This window comes from Babylonia areolata, chromosome 35 (genome assembly GCF_041734735.1).
Source record: "Babylonia areolata isolate BAREFJ2019XMU chromosome 35, ASM4173473v1, whole genome shotgun sequence".
NCBI lineage: Eukaryota > Metazoa > Mollusca > Gastropoda > Neogastropoda > Buccinidae > Babylonia > Babylonia areolata.
In genome coordinates this window covers 6,671,532-6,692,935 of record NC_134910.1, presented here as the reverse complement: position 1 = coordinate 6,692,935, position 21,404 = coordinate 6,671,532, and the positions used below count along the sequence as shown (strand labels likewise).

The 21,404-nt window shown below is 48.1% G+C and overlaps 1 protein-coding gene across 3 annotated transcripts in view; it reads right to left on the bottom strand.

Moving 5' to 3' along the window:
* The window catches only part of LOC143278079 (cilia- and flagella-associated protein 337-like), a 74,728-nt gene that overhangs the window by 2,333 nt on the left and 50,991 nt on the right, over positions 1–21,404 (bottom strand). For 2 of the 3 annotated variants that reach the window (XM_076583112.1, XM_076583114.1), the window contains exons 20-28: positions 20,918–21,061; positions 19,897–20,062; positions 16,846–16,980; positions 13,710–13,861; positions 11,991–12,056; positions 11,383–11,512; positions 7,476–7,594; positions 4,792–4,912; positions 3,858–3,961 (exon numbers count right to left, since the gene is read on the bottom strand). In XM_076583112.1, coding sequence (XP_076439227.1) covers positions 3,858–3,961; positions 4,792–4,912; positions 7,476–7,594; positions 11,383–11,512; positions 11,991–12,056; positions 13,710–13,861; positions 16,846–16,980; positions 19,897–20,062; positions 20,918–21,061 — 1,137 coding nt within the window. The remainder of the gene's footprint in view (positions 1–3,857; positions 3,962–4,791; positions 4,913–7,475; positions 7,595–11,382; positions 11,513–11,990; positions 12,057–13,709; positions 13,862–16,845; positions 16,981–19,896; positions 20,063–20,917; positions 21,062–21,404) is intronic. The other variant, XM_076583113.1, reaches the window with a different exon arrangement.

Here is a 21,404-nt window from a genome sequence, read left to right as displayed (position 1 = left end):
ACAGAGCGGTGAAGGACTATGTGAATGCCTGTGATGGACAGAGCAGTGAAGGACTATGTGAATGCCCATGATGGACAGAGCAGTGAAGGACTATGTGAATGCCCATGATGGACAGAGCGATGAAGGACTATGTGAATGCCAGTGATGGACAGAGCGATGAAGGACTATGTGAATGCCAGTGATGGACAGAGCAGTGAAGGACTATGTGAATGCCAGTGATGGACAGAGCAGTGAAGGACTACGTGAATGCCAGTGATGGACAGAGTGGTGAAGGACTATGTGAATGCCCGTGATGGACAGAGCGGTGAAGGACTATGTGAATACCTGTGATGGACAGAGCGGTGAAGGACAATGTGAATACCTGTGATGGACAGAACGGTGAAGGACTATGTGAATGCCAGTGATGGACAGAGCGGTGAAGGACTATGTGAATGCCCGTGATGGACAGAGCAGTGAAGGACTATGTGAATGCCAGTGATGGACAGAGCAGTGAAGGACTATGTGAATGCCTGTGATGGACAGAGCGGTGAAGGACTATGTGAATGCCAGTGATGGACAGAGCGGTGAAGGACTATGTGAATGCCAGTGATGGACAGAGCGGTGAAGGACTACATGAATGCCAGTGATGGACAGAGCGGTGAAGGACTATGTGAATGCCAGTGATGGACAGAGCGGTGAAGGACTACATGAATGCCTGTGATGGACAGAGCGGTGAAGGACTATGTGAATGCCTGTGATGGACAGAGCGGTGAAGGACTATGTGAATGCCTGTGATGGACAGAGCGGTGAAGGACTACATGAATGCCTGTGATGGACAGAGCGGTGAAGGACTACATGAATGCCTGTGATGGACAGAGCAGTGAAGGACAATGTGAATGCCAGTGATGGACAGAGCAGTGAAGGACTACATGAATGCCTGTGATGGACAGAGCAGTGAAGGACTACATGAATGCCTGTGATGGACAGAGCGGTGAAGGACTATGTGAATGCCAGTGATGGACAGAGCAGTGAAGGACTACATGAATGCCAGTGATGGACAGAGATGTGATGGACAGAGCGGTGAAGGACTATGTGAATGCCTGTGATGGACAGAGCGGTGAAGGACTACATGAATGCCAGTGATGGACAGAGCGGTGAAGGACTACATGAATGCCTGTGATGGACAGAGCGGTGAAGGACTACATGAATGCCTGTGATGGACAGAGCGGTGAAGGACTATGTGAATGCCTGTGATGGACAGAGCGGTGAAGGACTATGTGAATGCCAGTGATGGACAGAGCGGTGAAGGACTACATGAATGCCTGTGATGGACAGAGCGGTGAAGGACTACATGAATGCCTGTGATGGACAGAGCGGTGAAGGACTACATGAATGCCAGTGATGGACAGAGCGTGAAGGACTACTGTCCTGTCTGAGTGAAAATGGGAAGGTGAGTACAGGGAAGATGGGGAGACACGTGTCCACATGTGTACATGTGTGTATCGCACTTTATAGGGCCATGGGTCGCCGGATACAAGTCAACATCTGTACTGTTTTCGACATCTTACACACACACACACACACACACACACACACCACATCACACACCTTCCATTCATTTAAAGGACGTTGCATTGCTACCTCACCTGATTTCACCTCCCACTTTCCTCAGCAACACCACACACCACATCACACACCTTCCATTCATTTAAAGGACGTTGCATTGCTACCTCACCTGATTTCACCTCCCACTTTCCTCAGCTTTAAGCAACACCCTTCTATTCCCATTCTCAATACAGCAACACCCTTCTATTCCCATTCTCAATACAGCAACACCCTTCTATTCCCATTCTCAATACAGCAACACCCTTCGATTCCCATTCTCAATACAGCAACACCCTTCTATTCCCATTCTCAATACAGCAACACCCTTCTATTCCCATTCTCAATACAGCAACACCCTTCGATTCCCATTCTCAATACAGCAACACCCTTCTATTCCCATTCTCAATACAGCAACACCCTTCGATTCCCATTCTCAATACAGCAACACCCTTCGATTCCCATTCTCAATACAGCAACACCCTTCTATTCCATTCTCAATACAGCAACACCCTTCGATTCCCATTCTCAATACAGCAACACCCTTCGATTCCCATTCTCAATACAGCAACACCCTTCGATTCCCATGCTCAATACAGCAACACCCTTCGATTCCCATTCTCAATACAGCAACACCCTTCTATTCCCATTCTCAATACAGCAACACCCTTCGATTCCCATGCTCAATACAGCAACACCCTTCGATTCCCATTCTCACAATACAGCAACACCCTTCGATTCCCATTCTCAATACAGCAACACCCTTCGATTCCCATTCTCAATCAATACAGCAACACCCTTCGATTCCCATTCTCAATCAATACAGCAACACCCTTCGATTCCCATTCTCAATCAATACAGCAACACCCTTCGATTCCCATTCTCAATACAGCAACACCCTTCGATTCCCATTCACAATACAGCAACACCCTTCGATTCCCATTCTCAATCAATACAGCAACACCCTTCGATTCCCATTCTCAATCAATACAGCAACACCCTTCGATTCCCATTCTCAATCAATACAGCAACACCCTTCGATTCCCATTCTCAATACAGCAACACCCTTCGATTCCCATTCACAATACAGCAACACCCTTCGATTCCCATTCTCAATCAATACAGCAACACCCTTCGATTCCCATTCTCAATCAATACAGCAACACCCTTCGATTCCCATTCTCAATCAATACAGCAACACCCTTCGATTCCCATTCTCAATACAGCAACACCCTTCGATTCCCATTCACAATACAGCAACACCCTTCGATTCCCATTCTCAATCAATACAGCAACACCCTTCGATTCCCATTCTCAATCAATACAGCAACACCCTTCGATTCCCATTCTCAATCAATACAGCAACACCCTTCGATTCCCATTCTCAATACAGCAACACCCAGCAACACCCTTCGATTCCCATTCTCAATACAGCAACACCCTTCTATTCCCATTCTCAATCAATACAGCAACACCCTTCTATTCCCATTCTCAATCAATACAGCAACACCCTTCTATTCCCATTCTCAATACAGCAACACCCTTCTATTCCCATTCTCAATCAATACAGCAACACCCTTCTATTCCCATTCTCAATCAATACAGCAACACCCTTCTATTCCCATTCTCAATACAGCAACACCCTTCTATTCCCATTCTCAATACAGCAACACCCTTCTATTCCCATTCTCAATACAGCAACACCCTTCCATTCCCATTCTCAATGCAGCAACACCCTTCAATTCTCAATACAGCAACACCCTTCAATTCCCATTCTCAATACAGCAACACACCTTGTGACAGACGGTGGATGAAAGTGGACATACCTGAGAGCCAGAATAGCATGATGGAGTGATAGTTCTTCATGAATCACTCAAAGTCTGGATGAAAGTGGACATAGCTGGGACGGGCGCAATAGCCGAGTGGTTAAAGCGTTGGACTGTCAATCTGAGGGTCCCGGCTTCGAATCACAGCGACGGCGCCTGGTGGGTAAAGGGTGGAGATTTTTACGATCTCCCAGGTCAACATATGTGCAGACCTGCTAGTGCCTGAACCCCCTTCGTGTGTATATGCAAGCAGAAGATCAAATACGCACGTTAAAGATCCTGTAATCCATGTCAGCGTTCGGTGGGTTATGGAAACAAGAACATACCCAGCATGCACACCCCCGAAAACGGAGTATGGCTGCCTACATGGCGGGGTAAAAACGGTCATACACGTAAAAGCCCACTCGTGTGCATACGAGTGAATGCAGAAGAAGAAGAAGAAGGACGTACCTGGGAGCCAGACAGCATCATGGAGTGATAGTTCTTCATGTTTCGCTCAAAGTCCAGGATGTAGTTGGGGAACAGCGATTTCTCGTCAAAGGCTGTCCGCAGTGCTGCAACATAAAACCAAGCCATGCATCAGGTCAGGGCTTCATCAACCAGCCAATCCACTGATCGCTCAGCCATCAGAAACAAAACGGTGCAATAGGTGAGTGGTGTTCAGCGATGAATCTTCAATCCTCTCAGGTCCAGGGTTCGTATCCTGGCTAGCTGTGTATGGCGGGTTGAGGGTAGACAATTTTTCCATTCTCCCAAGTGAACATATGTACAGACATGTTAGTGCCCGAACAACCTTGATGCCAATCCATATGCAAACCATCAAATATACATAATACAGATAACACAGTCCATGTCAAAGTCTGGTGGGGTACGGAAACACAAATACACCCAGCATGTAAAACCCTGAATACGGTGCATGGCTGCCTACATGGCAGGGTAAAAACGGCCATGCACATAAAAAAAAGCAGCAGCTAAAAACCCCACTCAAGTTGCACCCCTGAAACCGAGTAAACAGAAAAAGAAAAAAATGTCATGTTATATCACACTCAACACACACATACTCTACACACACACTCTACACACACACTCTACACACACAGACACACACTCAACACGAACACTCACACACACACACACACACACGCACACACACTCAACACACACACACACATTCACTCTACACACACGCACGCAAACTACACACACACACACACCACACACACACATACACACTCTACACACACACATACACAAACACACACACACACTCAACACAAACACACACCACACATACACACACACACACACTCAACATGAAAACACACACACACACACACACACACACTCACACACACACACACAACACACACACACACACACTCACTCTCGGCCAGGGCAGGCAGTTTGGGGGCAGACTCAGAGCTCCCTGGTCGCTCAGTGAAATATTTCTCAGCGTCCGGCTTCACCAGAGAGTGGACGTCGGCCAGGTCCTTGGTGTCCAGAGCCTGATGTATACATACAGCAATCAATTAATTAAACAAACAGATGTGTGTCCAGCAGACAACAACCCTCCTCTGTTTAACAAACAAACAAACTTCTTCTTCTTCTGCGTTCACTCATATGCACACGAACGGGCTTTTACGTGTATGACCATTTTTACCCCGCCATGTAGGCAGCCATACTCCGTTTTCGGGGGTGTGCATGCTGGGTATGTTCTTGTTTCCATAACCCACCGAACGCTAACATGGATTACAGGATTTTTAACGTGCGTATTTGATCTTCTGCTTGCATATACACACGAAGTGGGTTCAGGCACTAAGCAGGTCTGCACATATGTTGACCTGGGAGATCGTAAAAATCTCCACCCTTTACCCACCAGGCGCCGCCACCGTGATTCGAACCCGAGACCCTCAGATTGACAGTCCAACGCTTTAACCACTCGGCTATTGCGCCCGTCTTTAACAAACAAACAAAATCAATGAATCAGTTAACAAACAAATGGTGCCGAGAGTACAACAATGCCTCTTTGTTTAACAAAACAAACAAAATCAATGAATCAGTTAACAAACAAATGGTGTCCAAAGTCTCAGGAATACGTCAATCAGTGGAGTGATGGCCTAGAGGTGACGCGTCCGCCTAGGAAGCGACAGAATCTGAGTGCACTGGTTCGGTTCACGGCACGGTCACCAGTATTTTCTACCCCTCCACACGACCTTGAGTGGTGGTCTGGATGCTAGTCATTCGGTTAACTCTCTCCATACGAACGGCGAAAGAGACAACGTTAACAGCGTTTCACCCCAATTACCATCATCAAAATATTACAAGCGGAAGGCTCTTACACTGAAGAGGTGAATGTTGACAAAGAATACCGCAGTTCTGAAGACGGAAGCTAAAGGTTGGGTCATTCAGACACCCACTGGACATTCGAGGTGTCTGTGTAGAGGAGAAGAGAGGACTGGCCATACTGAGTTAAGATGATAAACCAAGGTCCCGTGTGCAGCATGCATTTAGCACACGTAAAAGAACCCACAGCAACAAAAAGGTTGTCCCTGGGAAAAGTTCTGTAGAAAAGTCCACTTCGATAGGAAAACAAATAAAATTGCAGGCAGAAAAAAATACCCCCAAAATGGGTGGCACTGTCAGTGTAGCGATGCGCTCTCCCTGGGGAGAACAGCCCGAATTTCACAAAGAGAAATCTGTTGTGACAAAAGAGTGATACAAATACAAAAATACAGTTAATCAGTTAAAAAAACAAATGTGTCTCCAGCGTACAACAAAAGCTCCTTTGTTCTACGCAGAGCACTGTTGTTTTACAGTTTCAGATTCTCTCTCTCTCTCAGACAAATCCATGCGCACCACACCACACGTGCTAGGCAGGTGCCTGACCAGCAGCGTAACCCAACACGCTTGGCTAGGCCTGGAGTGCATGCATGTGTATCTGCGTACCTACCAGAGTGGATTTCTTACACTGAATTTTGCCAGAGGACAACAACCATGTTGACATGGGTTCTTTTTTCAGTGTGCCATGTGCGTGCTTTGCCCTGTGGGCTGGGCACTGGTAGAACAGACCCGCTGCCCTGCCATGCAGGTCGTAAGAGGCGACTAAGGCAGGACCACCTCGCCCGGAGGAAAAAAAGACCAGTTACAGAAGCATCAACGACAAAGAACCAAAACATTCACCTGGGCAAGGAAGGGTCTCCGTCCCGGAGACTTATTACGCAGTGCAGTGAAAGCCGAAAGGAAGCTGCAAGGTGGACTCCCCTTCTGACACCCAGGACAACAACGTGAGTAGCCCTGACCTGGAACCCGCAGGGAAAGAGGAAGAGAGGCCGGCCTCGCAACAGCTGGAGGCAAGATACCGAGGCAGAGCTGAAGCAGCAAGGGACCAACTGGACTGGAATGGCCAGAACAGCCCAGAACTGAGTGTGATGGCGAGGGGTCGGCGATGGGCAAAATGAAATGAAATGATGCGCGTGCTGCACACAGGACCTCCATCTATCGTCTCACCCGAATGACTAGACGCTCACTTCGATTTTTCCAGTCAAACTTGGGAGAAAGAAAGGGCAAGACCGAGATTCGAACCCAGACCCTCACAGACACAGTTTGGCAGAGAAGCATCTTTAGCATTCTGCCACCACCTTGCTCCCTGTTGACAAAGTGCTGCCAACTTGGAAAGGCTTGACTGTGGGTCTACCCCCTTCCTCTGCACTGACAGAAGTATCAATGAGTGAGGGGGGCAAGGGGAGGGGGAGTGCAGGGTAATTTGGGAGATGGTGTGTGCGTGTGTGTGTGTGTGTGTATGTGTGTGTGTGTATCAGAGCTCGTGTACGTTTATGTGTATTCGTTTGTGATTTCACACCTGTGAAACTGCATGTTTGTTGCATATCTGTTGTGCATGTTTGTGTGTGTGTGTGTGTGTGTGTGTGTGTGTGTGTGTGTGTGTGTGAATGCATGTCTGCAAACAGGGTTAAGGAACCAGCAGATCAGAACACGTGTTAATTAGGGAGAGAGTGGAAGAACTACACACACACACCCATCCCCCCTACGCCCACACAGACATGCACTGACAGAATAAGGTCCGGCGGGGGGCTGCCCTGTCCTCTCCCAGTGCAGGTAGGGCAGGTCAGGGATGGTGCCCGGCTGGCGACGCTCACGCTTCTGTACACGGAGCTCCTGGTAGTCCTTCCCTGGGCACACACACACACACATGGAAACATACACACACACACACACATGGAAACACACACACACACACACACACACACACACACACACAAGGAAACATACACACACACACACACATACATACATGGAGACATACACACACACACATACACTCACACACACACACACGCATAAACATACACACACACGCATACACAAACACACACACACAGTCAGTGGAACAGCACCACTGCTATTTAATTTCACATATTACACAGAACAGGCTGCCACTAAATGTCACATATTACACAGAACAGGCTGCCACTAAATGTCACAGATTACACAGAACAGGCTGCTGTTTAATGTCACAGATTACAGGCTGCCGTTTAATGTCACAGATTACAGATTACAGGCTGTCGTTAAATGTCACAGATTGCACAGAACAGGCTGTTGTTTAATGTCACAGATTACAGAGAACAGGCTGCTGTTTAATGTCACAGATTACAGAGCACAGGCTGCTGTTTAATGTCACAGATTACAGAGAACACACTGCTGTTTAATGTCACAGATTACACAGAACAGGCTGCCACTAAATGTCACATATTACACAGAACAGGCTGCTGTTTAATGTCACAGATTACACAGAACAGGCTGCTGTTTAATGTCACAGATTACACAGAACAGGCTGTTTAATGTCACAGATTACAGAGAACACACTGCTGTTTAATGTCACAGATTACACAGAACAGGCTGCTGTTTAATGTCACAGATTACAGAGAACAGGCTGCTGTTTAATGTCACAGATTACAGAGAACAGGCTGCTGTTTAATGTCACAGATTACAGAGAACAGGCTGCTGTTTAATGTCACAGATTACAGGCTGCCGTTTAATGTCACAGATTACACAGAACAGACTGCTGTTTAATGTCACAGATTACAGAGAGCAGGCTGTTTAATGTCACAGATTACAGAGAACAGGCTGTTTAATGTCACAGATTACAGAGAACAGGCTGTTTAATGTCACAGATTACAGAGAACAGGCTGTTTAATGTCACAGATTACAGAGAACAGGCTGCTGTTTAATGTCACAGATTACAGAGAGCAGGCTGTTTAATGTCACAGATTACACAGAACAGGCTGCTGTTTAATGTCACAGATTACACAGAACAGGCTGCTGTTTAATGTCACAGATTACAGAGAACAGGCTGTTTAATGTCACAGATTACAGAGAACAGGCTGTTTAATGTCACAGATTACACAGAACAGGCTGTTTAATGTCACAGATTACAGAGAACAGGCTGTTTAATGTCACAGATTACACAGAACAGGCTGTTTAATGTCACAGATTACACAGAACAGGCTGTTTAATGTCACAGATTACACAGAACAGGCTGCTGTTTAATGTCACAGATTACAGAGAACAGGCTGTTTAATGTCACAGATTACAGAGAACAGGCTGCTGTTTAATGTCACAGATTACAGAGAACAGGCTGCTGTTTAATGTCACAGATTACACAGAACAGGCTGTTTAATGTCACAGATTACACAGAACAGGCTGTTTAATGTCACAGATTACACAGAACAGGCTGCTGTTTAATGTCACAGATTACACAGAACAGGCTGCTGTTTAATGTCACAGATTACAGAGAACAGACTGCTGTTTAATGTCACAGATTACAGAGAACACACTGCTGTTTAACCCTTTCACCGCCAACCTCGCATTTATGCACAGGCGTGGTAGAGGACCCATGTCACTGAAAGGTGACCATTCATTGGTCTGTTATCCAGAAACCTACTGCTCTTAATGTTCGGTGGTAGGATAAGCAATATTTTCTATACATCGCAGGGGGAATCCCCAGCTATTCTTAGTCACTGTTTTTTCTGTAATTTATACAATGGAGTTTTGTCCTCTAAATTGACTGGCGGTGAAAGGGTTAATGTCACATTAACTAATGCTGCATGGTGGAGTGGTGTGGCATGCGGCACCCAAGCTAGAAGCGAGTGCCCTAGGTTCCATTCCCACACAGACCAGGACTTTTTTTTATAACCCCTCCCCTCCCTCCACCCACCACAACATGTGGTCAGGGTGCTAGTCTTTCAGATACAACAATGAACTGCACCATCGTTCATTAAGTTAACGAAAAAGAGCCAACAGCAAGAAAAAAAGCTGTCCCTGGCAAAATTCTGTTGGAAAATCCACTTTGTAAATTACATTACACAGAAAAAAAAAATTTAGGTTGCACTGCACTGTGATAATGCAGCCCAATGTGACTCAGAAAAATATATAGAAAGCAATCATGTCCAATCCAATGCCCTCCACTCCAATCTAATCCTATCCTGTCCAATCCAATTCCGTCGACTCTAATTTAATCCTATCCTGTCCAATCCAACTTCACCCAGTCCAATCCAATTCCGTCCAGTCCAACCTAATCCTATCCAGTCCAATTTTACCAGTATAATCCAATTCCGCCCACTCCAACCTAATCCTATCCAGTCCAATCCAACTTCAACACGTCCAATCCAATTCCATCCACTCCAATCTAACCCTATCCAGTCCAATCCAACTTCAACACGTCCAATCCAATTCCATCCACTCCAATCTAATCCTATCCAGTCCAATTTTACCAGTCCAATCCAATTCCGTCCACACCAATCTAATCCTATCCAGTCCAATTTTACCAGTACAATCCAATTCCATCCACTCCAATCCAATCCTATCCAATCCAATTTCACCCTGTCCAATTCAATTCCATCCAGTCCAACCTAATCCTATCCAATCCAATTTTACCAGTACAATCCAATTCCGTCCACTCCAATCTAATCCTATCCTGTCCAATCCAACTTCACCCTGTCCAATCCAATTCCATCCAGTCCAACCTGATCCTATCCAATCCAATTTTACCAGCACAATCCATTTCCATTCACTGCAATCTAATCCTTTCCTGTCCAATCCAATTTTACTCAGTCCAATCCAATTCCATCCACTCAAATCCAATCCTATCCTGTCCAATCCAACTTCACCCTGTCCAATCCAATTCCATCCAGTCCAACCTAATCCTATCCAATCCAATTTTACCAGTCCAATCCAATTCCGTCCACCCCAATCTAATCCTATCCAATCCAATTTTACCAGTCCAATCCAATTCCGTCCACCCCAATCTAATCCTATCCAATCCAATTTTACCAGTCCAATCCAATTCTGTCCACTCCAGTCTAATCCTATCCACTTCAATCCAGCTTCACCCAGTCCAATCCAATTCCCGTACCCAAGGACAGTGCTGACAACACAAAAAAAGTGAGAGAATTCTTTACTGTTAGTGTTTAATCCTACAAACAGTGGGGGAGGAGGGAGAGAGAAGGACTAGTACCCAGCACAGTGCTGTCCCAACAAAGAGAGGTGTGGGGGGGGGGAGGTGAATGAAGAGAGAAGCAGAAGGACTAGTACCCAGCACAGTGCTGTCCCAACAAAGAGAGGTGGGGGGGGGGAGGTGAATGAAGAGAGAAGCAGAAGGACTAGTACCCAGCACAGTGCTGTCCAAACAAAGAGAGGTGGGGGGGGGGGAGGTGAATGAAGAGAGAAGCAGAAGGACTAGTACCCAGCACAGTTCTGTCCCAACAATGAGAGATGAAACTGAGATGGTTTGAGACAGTTTATTCACAAAGTCCACAGCCCCTCAGAAGAGGGATATCCAGTTAAAAAAAAAAAAAAAAAAAAAAAAATTGCTCAAGTCGTACATGTAAAGTAACAAAGAGAGATGGGGGTATGGGGGGGGGGGTGGGGGGGGGAGGAAGGGAGAGAGAAGGACTAGTACCCAGCACAGTGCTGTCCCAGGTGTTGAGGCGGTAGTGTGCAGGCTGGGTGATGGCCTCCTCGTCAGGCTCCCAGTCGCTGTCCTCCTCCCGGTCCAGCCCAAAGTCGTCCACCGTCTCCTCCCTCTCCTGCTGTCCCGACACAGAGAGGTGGGGGGTCCGGGGGGGGGGCGGGGGGGGGGGGGGGGAGTGAGGGGGTGTTGGGGGGGGGAGTGAGGGGGTGTTGGGGGAGTGAGGGGGTGTTGGGGGCAAGTGAGGGGGAGTAAGGGGGTGTTGGGGGTGGGTGGGTGAGGGGGAGTGAGGGGGTGTTGGGGGGGGAGTGAGGGGGTGTTGGGGGGGGAGTGAGGGGGAGTTGGGGGGGGGGGGAGGCAATGCATACAGTTCTCTTCACTCTGTCTCGGGTTGTTTTTTTTTGTGTGTGTTTTTTTGTTTACTAAGGCGTAGTTTTGTTGTTGTTGTTGTTGTTGTAGATGTTTGAAAATACAAAGCATGATTGCACACACACACACAGACGAACACACACACACGCACACGCACGCACATGCAGACACATACATACACAAAAACATACACAAACACACACACACACACACACCACACACATACACACCTCAGATTTCTCCTCCTCCACCAATGTCGACAGGGCGACATAGGGATCTATCTTCCAGTGCTCCTCCTGTAAACAGACATCTTTCAATCATGTAAACAGACATCTTTCAATCATGTAAACAGACATCTTTCAATCATAGAGTAGGGATCTATCTTCCAGTGCTCCTGTAAACAGACATCTTTCAATCATGTAAACAGACATCTTTCAATCATGAACAGAGTATGGATCTATCTTCCAATCTCCTGTAAACAGACATCTTTCAATCATGAACAGAGTACGGATCTATCTTCCAACCTCCTGTGAACAGACATCTTTCAATCATGAACAGAGTACGGATCTATCTTCCAACCTCCTGTGAACAGACATCTTTCAATCATTAACAGAGTAGGGATCTATCTTCCAACCTCCTGTAAACAGACATCTTTCAATCATGAACAGAGTACGGATCTATCTTCCAACCTCCTGTGAACAGACACCTTTCAATCATGAACAGAGTATGGATCTATCTTCCAACCTCCTGTGAACAGACACCTTTCAATCATGAACAGAGTATGGATCTATCTTCCAACCTCCTGTGAACAGACATCTTTCAATCATGAACAGAGTACGGATCTATCTTCCAACCTCCTGTAAACAGACATCTTTCAATCATGAACAGAGTACGGATCTATCTTCCAATCTCCTGTAAACAGACACCTTTCAATCATGAACAGAGTACGGATCTATCTTCCAACCTCCTGTGAACAGACATCTTTCAATCATGAACAGAGTACGGATCTATCTTCCAACCTCCTGTGAACAGACATCTTTCAATCATGAACAGAGTACGGATCTATCTTCCAATCTCCTCCTGTATTATATTTTATTACCTTTTGTCACAACAGATTCTCTGTGTGAAATTCCGTATGCTCTCCCCAGGGAGAGCGCGTCGCTACACTGACAGCTCCACCCATTTTTGGGGGTATTTTTTCCTGCATACAGTTTATTTGTTTTTCCTATAACAGTGGATTTTTCTACAGAATTCTGCCAGTAACAACCCTTTTGTTGCTGTGGGTTCTTTTACGTGTGCTAAGTCCATGTTGCATACGGGATTTGGGTTTATCGTCTCATCCGAATGACTAGCGTCCAGACCACCACTCAAGGTCCAGTGGAAGGGAAAGAAAATACTGGTGACTGTGCCGTGATGCTACCCCATGAGGGAAACATGGAAAACTTTTTAACTGTCGAAACCGGTATAGCGTTCCATCGTCCAGAACGCTACCTTACGCCAGGAACGCTTTTGCATTCCATTATCCGGAGTGAGTTAACCTAAAATAGTGTGTGAAAATCCACTTCCCAGTCCATAAACATTGTGGTGAAATTTCACTTTTCAATCCATAAGCAGAGTGAGGTAAAAATTCATTTTTCAATCCACAAACACTGGCAGAGATTCATTTTTCAATACACAAACAGAGTATGGTTAAAAACAACAACAACGACAACAAAAACCCATTCCCTTTTCAGTCCATCGAGTATGGTAAAAAAAATTCACTTTTTAAACCATGAACAGCAAGATGAAAATTAACATTTCAATCCATAAAGTATGGCAAAAACTCACTTTTCAATCCATAACTTGCAGCGAAAGAGTTTAAGGAAATCATGTACCAATACCACCACCATCACCAAGATGAGCCAGGCACCCCCCCCCCCACCCCCAACCCCCTCCCACACCCCACCCACCTGTCCAAAAACGCCGATCTTGTTGCCGTAAACGTCAGACAAGGCCACGCTGCAGTCGGATGAGGCGGAGACGATGAGGAGACGGTCGTTACGTTCAAACACCTCCAGGGAATTGATCATGTCCTGGTGAGGCTGGAACTGCGACAGCAAGGCTGAAACACACAGTAATGGTAATGGTGGTGTGGTGTGGTGTGTGGTGGGGTGTGGGGTGGGGTGGGGTGGTGTGGTGTGGTGTGGGGTGGGGTGGTGTGGTGGGGTGGTGTGGTGTGGGGTGGGGTGGTGTGGGGTGGTGTGGGGTGTTGTGTGGGGTGTGGAGTGGGGTGGGGTGGGGTGGGGTGGTGTGGTGTGGTGGTGTGGTGTGGGGTGGGGTGGTGTGGTGTGGCGTGGTGGTGTGGTGTGGTGTGGGGTGTGGAGTGGGGTGGGGTGGGGTGGTGTGGTGTGGTGTGGTGGGGTGGTGTGGTGTGGGGTGTGGTGTGGGGTGGTGTGGTGTGGTGTGGTGTGGGGTGGTGGTGTGGTGTGGGGTGGGGTGGGGTGGTGTGGTGTGGGGTGGGGTGGTGTGGTGGTGTGGTGTGGTGTGGGGTGTGGGGTGGGGTGGGGTGGGGTGGGGTGGTGTGGGGTGGGGTGGGGTGGGGTGGGGTGGTGGTGTGGTGTGGGGTGGGGTGGGGTGGGGTGGTGTGGTGTGGGGTGGGGTGGGGTGGTGCGGGGGTGGGGTGGGGTGGTGCGGGGGTGTGGTGAGGGGTGGAGTGGTGTGGGGTGGTGGTGTGGTGTGGTGTGGTGTGGTGTGGTGTGGCATTGATCATGTCCTAGTAAGGCTGGAACACACAGTCATGGTAATGGTGGTGTGGTGTGGTGTGGTGTGGTGTGGTGTGTGGTGTGGTGTGGTGTGGTGTGGTGTGTGGTGTGGTGTGGTGTGGTGTGGTGTGGTGTGGGGTGGGGTGGGGTGGTGCGGTGGTGTGGTGAGGGGTGGAGTGGTGTGGGGTGGTGGTGTGGTGTGTGGTGTGGTGTGGTGTGGTGTGGTGTGGTGTGGCATTGATCATGTCCTAGTAAGGCTGGAACACACAGTCATGGTAATGGTGGTGTGGTGTGGTGTGGTGTGGTGTTGTGTGTGGTGTGGTGTGGTGTGGTGTGGTGTGGTGTGGTGTGTGGTGGTGGTGTGTGGTGGTGTGGTGTGGTGTGGGGTGTGGTGTGGTGTTGTGTGGCATGTGGCGTGTGGTGGTGCGGTGTAGTGTGGTGTGGTGTTGCGTGGTGTTGTCTGTTGTGGTATTGTGCAATGTAGCATTGTGTTGTGGTATGTGTTGCGTTGCGTCATGCAACGTGTTGCATTATTTGTTGCGTTATGTTGAGGCATGTGTTGCACTGTGGTATGTGTTGTGCTGTGTTTGTTGTGTGTGATAAATGTTGTGATGTGTTACGGTATGTGTTGCGTTGCCTTGCAGTATGTGTTGTGTTGTGCCTGGTATGAGATGTGCTGCATTTGTGGTGAGTTTTGTGTTGCGCTGCATTGCGTTGCGTTGCATTGTGTTGTTTTACACTGCTGTATGATGCTGTATTACTTTGTATTGTACATAAGTTCTATGTTTATGTTTGCACATGCTTATGCAATTTTGACGTTGGTGTTGTGAATTGACTCTCGTTTTCTTTTTTTTTCCAATTATTATTTATGCCCAGAGGGCTGGATGTAAACAAGTACTTTGTGCTTACTCCTTTACCCTCGTAAAATAAAATTTCGTTCGTTCGTTCGTTCGTTCTTTTGTCACAGCAGATTTATCGGAGTGAAAATCAGGCTGCTTTCCACAGGAAAAGCGCTTTACCACAGCAGAGCACAGTGCAACCCACTTCTTCTTTCTGTTTTTCCCCCGTCCAAGTCCATATTTCCACTGAATTTTGCCAGGGACAACCCCTCTCTGTTGCCGTGGGTTCTATTACGTGTGCCGCACACGGAATCTCTGTTTATGACATCATGGAAAAGACTGGTAACAATAACAGTGATGACGATGGTGATGTGTGGTAGAGGGACTGGTAACAATAACAGTGATGATGATGGTGATGTGTGTGGTAGAGGGACTGGTAACAATAACAGTGATGACCATGGTGATGTGTGGTAGAGGGACTGGTAACAATAACAGTGATGACCATGGTGATGTATGTGGTAGAGGGAATGTGGAGTGCCAGTGGAATCATGGGTCAGGAGGAGGGGAGGAGAGAGGAGGGGGGGGGGATAAATAAACATCGACCCGTCGCTTAGTAGGTGGTGTCCTAAGTACGTAAAATCAGAACAGGCACCACTGAACACCACCAAAGTGACTCAGCAGCAGTGCAGGGTCTCCTCTGGTGTGTGGCCTCTTGGCGACCTAACATTGATGGTTCCCTGTGGACTGCCAACGATGGAACTGCGACGGACGAACCCGGGTGTGGCCGTGTAAGGGGGAATCTAAATGAGCGGCGTGGGAGTAATGCCACTGAAACGGTGCAGATGATGCAAAAAAACAAAACAAAAAAACATCGACCCGTCTGTTGGGTTTTGAGGCGTGTAGACTGTCATGACTATAAAAGTGAAAGGCATACCCATGTACTTTTAAAGGAAGTCTTTCTCATGATGCAATTCACTGACAAAGGGCACGTTTCCAGCAACCGGAACTGAACCAAACCCCGAAAACGGAGTATGGCTGCCCACATGGCAGGAGGGTAAAAACGGTGATGCACGTGAAAGCCCACTCGTGTACGTTCGAGTGAACGTGGGAGTTGCAGCCCGTGAACAAAGAAGAGGAAGAAGAAACCCGTAATTATGTTTTTTACACTACGCTGTATTTCACACCGCTCCAGTTAGCAACACGTACACACCCACACACAGATGCATGAACACACACACACACATCACACACACACACACAGATCCATGAACACACACACACACATCACACACCCACACACAGATCCATGAACACACACACACATCACACACCCACACACATCTAGATGCATGAACACACACACACATCACATACACACCCACTTACGCAACAACACATCCACACAAAAACCCCGCCCCCGACAACCCTCAGCCCCCCCACCCAACCCCCACCCCTCCCTCCCTATCCCCCCCTCACCCACAGATCAAAGGGAGGAGGTGACTCACGAGGCAGAGCGGTGATGACCTCATCCACACTGAGCGTGGCGTACTCCAGGATGCTCCACACTTTGACAAAGCCGTCCACGTCGGCTGTGACCAGACACTGGTTCAGCTTGTCCGACGCCATGATGATGCTGCCCGCTGAAACAAGGACAAACACACCACCCCCCCCAAAATTTTTTCTTTATCTTTTGTTTTTGGGTGGTGCCCCGATTTCAGGACATTAAAAAAAATATATTTTAAAAGTTTTGATGACCACCCTTACAAAAAAGAATGGAGAGAAAAAATTCCATTTGATCCTGGGTATATATCAGAGAGTGTGTGTGTTTGTTCTAAACAAGTTTTGTGGAGGAAAAAACAAAATCAATCCCCCTGCCCCCCCCCCCCCCCCCCTCCTACCTCTCCCCCCAAAACAAACAAACAAACAAACAAACAAACACCCTCAGCAGAGCAGTATGACATTTGTTCCTCTGTGTGTGGGAGGTGGGGAAGTGGGCAGGGTCGGGCGGGGGTGGGGTGGGGGGTGGGGTGTTGAGTGTGTGAGTGCGAGAGTGTTTGCAAACATGCTTTGTAAAAAAAATTTTAAAAAAACTCAGCAGAGAAATCCACATGTTTCCCCCCCACCACCCCACAACAAAGGTTTCAGTTTCAGTTTCTCCAGGAGGTGACAAAGCATTTGGACATAGCCATGACCAACACACAACCTCTGCCAGGCAGACGCCCGACCAGCGGCTGAACCCAACACACTTCCGTCAAGGCCTGGAGTGCATTTCATGTTTTTCTCTTCTTTTTTTTTTGGTCACAACAGATTTCTCTGTGTGAGCTGCTCTCCCTGGGGAGACTGCATCGCCACACTGAGAGCGCCACCCTTCTTCTTCTTCTTCTTCTGCGTTCACTCGTATGCACACAAGTGGGCTTTTACGTGTATGACTGTTTTTACCCTGCCATGCAAGCAGCCATACTCCGTTTTCGGGGGTGTGCATGCTGGGTATGTTCTTGTTTCCATAACCCACCGAACGCCGACATGGATTACAGGATCTTTAACGTGCGTATTTCATCTTCTGCTTGCATATACACACGAAGGGGGTTCAGGCACTAGCAGGTCTGCACATATGTTGACCTGGGAAAATCCATATAAGCCACCCATTTTATTGTATTTTTTTCCTGCGTGCAGTTTGTTATTTGTTTTTCCTATTGAAGTGGATTTTTCTACAGAATTTTGCCAGGAGCAACCCTTTCACGTGCGCTATGTGCATGCTGCACACAGCACCTTGGGTTTAGCGTCTCATCCGAATGACTAGCATCCAGACCACCACTCAAGGTCTAGTGGAGGGGGAGAAAATATTGGCGGCTGAGCCGTGATTCGAACCAGCGCGCCCAGATTTTCTCTTGCTTCTAGGTGGACGCGTTACCTCTAGGCCATCACTCCTCTCTGTATTTGTGTGCCGTTTAGAGCGGATTTCTTCCACAGCATTGGGCTGGAGGACAACTGCCAGGGGTTCTTTTTCAGTGCGCCAAGTGCATGCTGTACACGGGACCTCGGTTTATTTGTCTCATCCGAATGACTAGATGCTCAAGTCATTCTCCAGTCAAACTTGGGAGGTAGGTGAGACCCAGTTTCCATAGCAGACTGTGTGGTCCCTGTTTTGTCTTCCTGTTTCAGCCCATAGCACACTGTGTGGTCCCCGTCTTCTCTTCCTGTTTCAGCCCATAGCACACTGTGTGGTCCCTGTCTTCCTGTTTCAGCCCACAGCACACTGTGTGGTCCCTGTCTTGTCTTCCTGTTTCAGCCCACAGCACACTGTGTGGTCCCTGTCTTCCTGTTTCAGCCCATAGCACACTTTGTGGTCCCTGTCTTCCTGTTTCAGCCCATAGCACACTGTGTGGTCCCTGTCTTCCTGTTTCAGCCCACAGCACACTGTGTGGTCCCTGTCTTGTCTTCCTGTTTCAGCCCACAGCACACTGTGTGGTCCCTGTCTTGTCTTCCTGTTTCAGCCCACAGCACACTGTGTGGTCCCTGTCTTGTCTTCCTGTTTCAGCCCATAGCACACTGTGTGGTCCCTGTCTTCCTGTTTCAGCCCATAGCACACTGTGTGGTCCCTGTCTTCCTGTTTCAGCCCACAGCACACTGTGTGGTCCCTGTCTTGTCTTCCTGTTTCAGCCCACAGCACACTGTGTGGTCCCTGTCTTCCTGTTTCAGCCCATAGCACACTGTGTGGTCCCTGTCTTCCTGTTTCAGCCCACAGCACACTGTGTGGTCCCTGTCTTCCTGTTTCAGCCCATAGCACACTGTGTGGTCCCTGTCTTCCTGTTTCAGCCCACAGCACACTGTGTGGTCCCTGTCTTCCTGTTTCAGCCCACAGCACACTGTGTGGTCCCTGTCTTCCTGTTTCAGCCCACAGCACACTGTGTGGTCCCTGTCTTCCTGTTTCAGCCCACAGCACACTGTGTGGTCCCTGTCTTCCTGTTTCAGCCCATAGCACACTGTGTGGTCCCTGTCTTGTCTTCCTGTTTCAGCCCATAGCACACTGTGTGGTCCCTGTCTTGTCTTCCTGTTTCAGCCCATAGCAAACTGTGTGGTCCCTGTCTTCGCATTCCAGGCCATGCCACACTCAACTCAGGAATAAGATTTTTCTTAAAAAAAGAAATGAGATTTTTTTTCACGGTGAGTAAAGAAAAAAAGATTTTTTGTTAAGGTAAGTAAAGAAGTCAGACTTTTGGATGGTAAGTTACAGAAATAACATCAATTTTTCATGGCAAGTAAAAGAAATAAGACCTTTCCTCATCGTAAGTAAAGAAACCAGATTGTTTTCATGGTAAGTAAAACAAATAAAATAGTGTTAATGATAAGCGAATAATAAAAAAAAAAAAGATTTTTGTAAATGGTAAGTAAAGAAACAATATTCCTTTGTTTTCAATGCCCCCCTCCCCCCCCCCCTTGTCCCCCTCTCCCCTCCCCCCCCCCCCCCCCCCCCCAGCCACCCTCCTCCCACAACAAGCCCACAGAGCGAAAGACAAGAGACAGAGACAGAGAGACAGACGTACTGTACTACGCACCGTGTTGGTGAGCGATGAACTCTGCCATCAGAGCGCTGCGCGAGGTGTTCCAGAAGCGAACCCAGCCGTTGCCCCCGCAGGACACCAGGTTGGCCCCGCCCCCTGCGGAGTTCCCCCGCCGCGCCTCCAGGTACACCAGCCGCACCACCGCCCAGCTGAACTCGTTCTGAGCACAGCGTCGCTTTCACTTTCACTTTCGCTTTCGCTTTCACTTTTGCTTTTCACTGTCACTTTCACTGCCACTTTCTTTGTCACTTTCACTGTCACTGTCATTTTCCACTTTCACTGTCACTGTCATTTTCCACTTTCACTGTCACTGTCACTGTCATTTTTCACTTTCACTTTCACTGTCACTTTTCACTGTCATTTTTCACTTTCACTGTCACTTTCACTGTCACTTTTCACTGTCATTTTTCACTGTCACTGCCACTTTCACTGCCACTTTCACTGTCACTGTCATTTTTCACTTTCACTGTCATTTTTCACTTTCACTGTCACTTTTCACTGTCACTTTCACTGTCACTTTTCACTGTCACTTTCACTGTCACTTTCACTGTCACTTTTCACTGTCACTTTCACTGTCACTTTTCACTGTCACTTTCACTGTCACTTTCTCAAGGAGGCATCACTGCATTCAGTCAAATCCATACAACACAACACACTTCAACACAACATAATGCAATGCACTACAACACACTACAAGACAACACAACACACTATAACAATGCTCTACAACACAACATAATGTACTACAACACAACACAACGCACTACAACTCAATACACCCCACCCCACCCTACCCCACCCTACTCCACCCCACCACACCACACCACACCCCACCACCCCACACCACACCTCACCACACCACCCCACACCACCCACCACTCCACACCACCCCACCCCACACCACCCCCTACCCCACACACCACCCCCCACCCTACCCCACCCCATACCACACATCACACCAGACCACACCACACCAGACACCACTCCACCCCCCAAGTGCACACATCCCAGCCACCTGGTCCTCCCCACTGGTGTTGCTGAGGCGACTGGTTCGGGACCTGGCCGACCTGCTGTCTCGCTTGGACCTGGAGGAGCTGGACCGCTCGGCCCCCACTGAGCTCAGGTCCCCCTGCGTCGCCTGGCGCGTCGGGGGGTTCGTCTGTCGGGGGGGCACACCAGACACACCAGACGGGGGAATCAGAACCAGAATCAGGATGAAGCTTTGTTCTCTCAGCAAGAGAGGCGGCTGTGGTGAACCACACCCAGATGCCAACCCCCTGTCTAGCGTTTGTAGGAACAGTCAGGAAATTTGGTAGGAACACACAAAAACACACACACACACACACACACACAAACACTCCCTGGCCCCCACCCACACCCACACAAACACTCACAAACATCCGCAAAACACACACACACACACAAACACTCACAAACATCCGCAAAACACACACACACACACAAACACTCACAAACATCCGCAAAACACACACACACACACA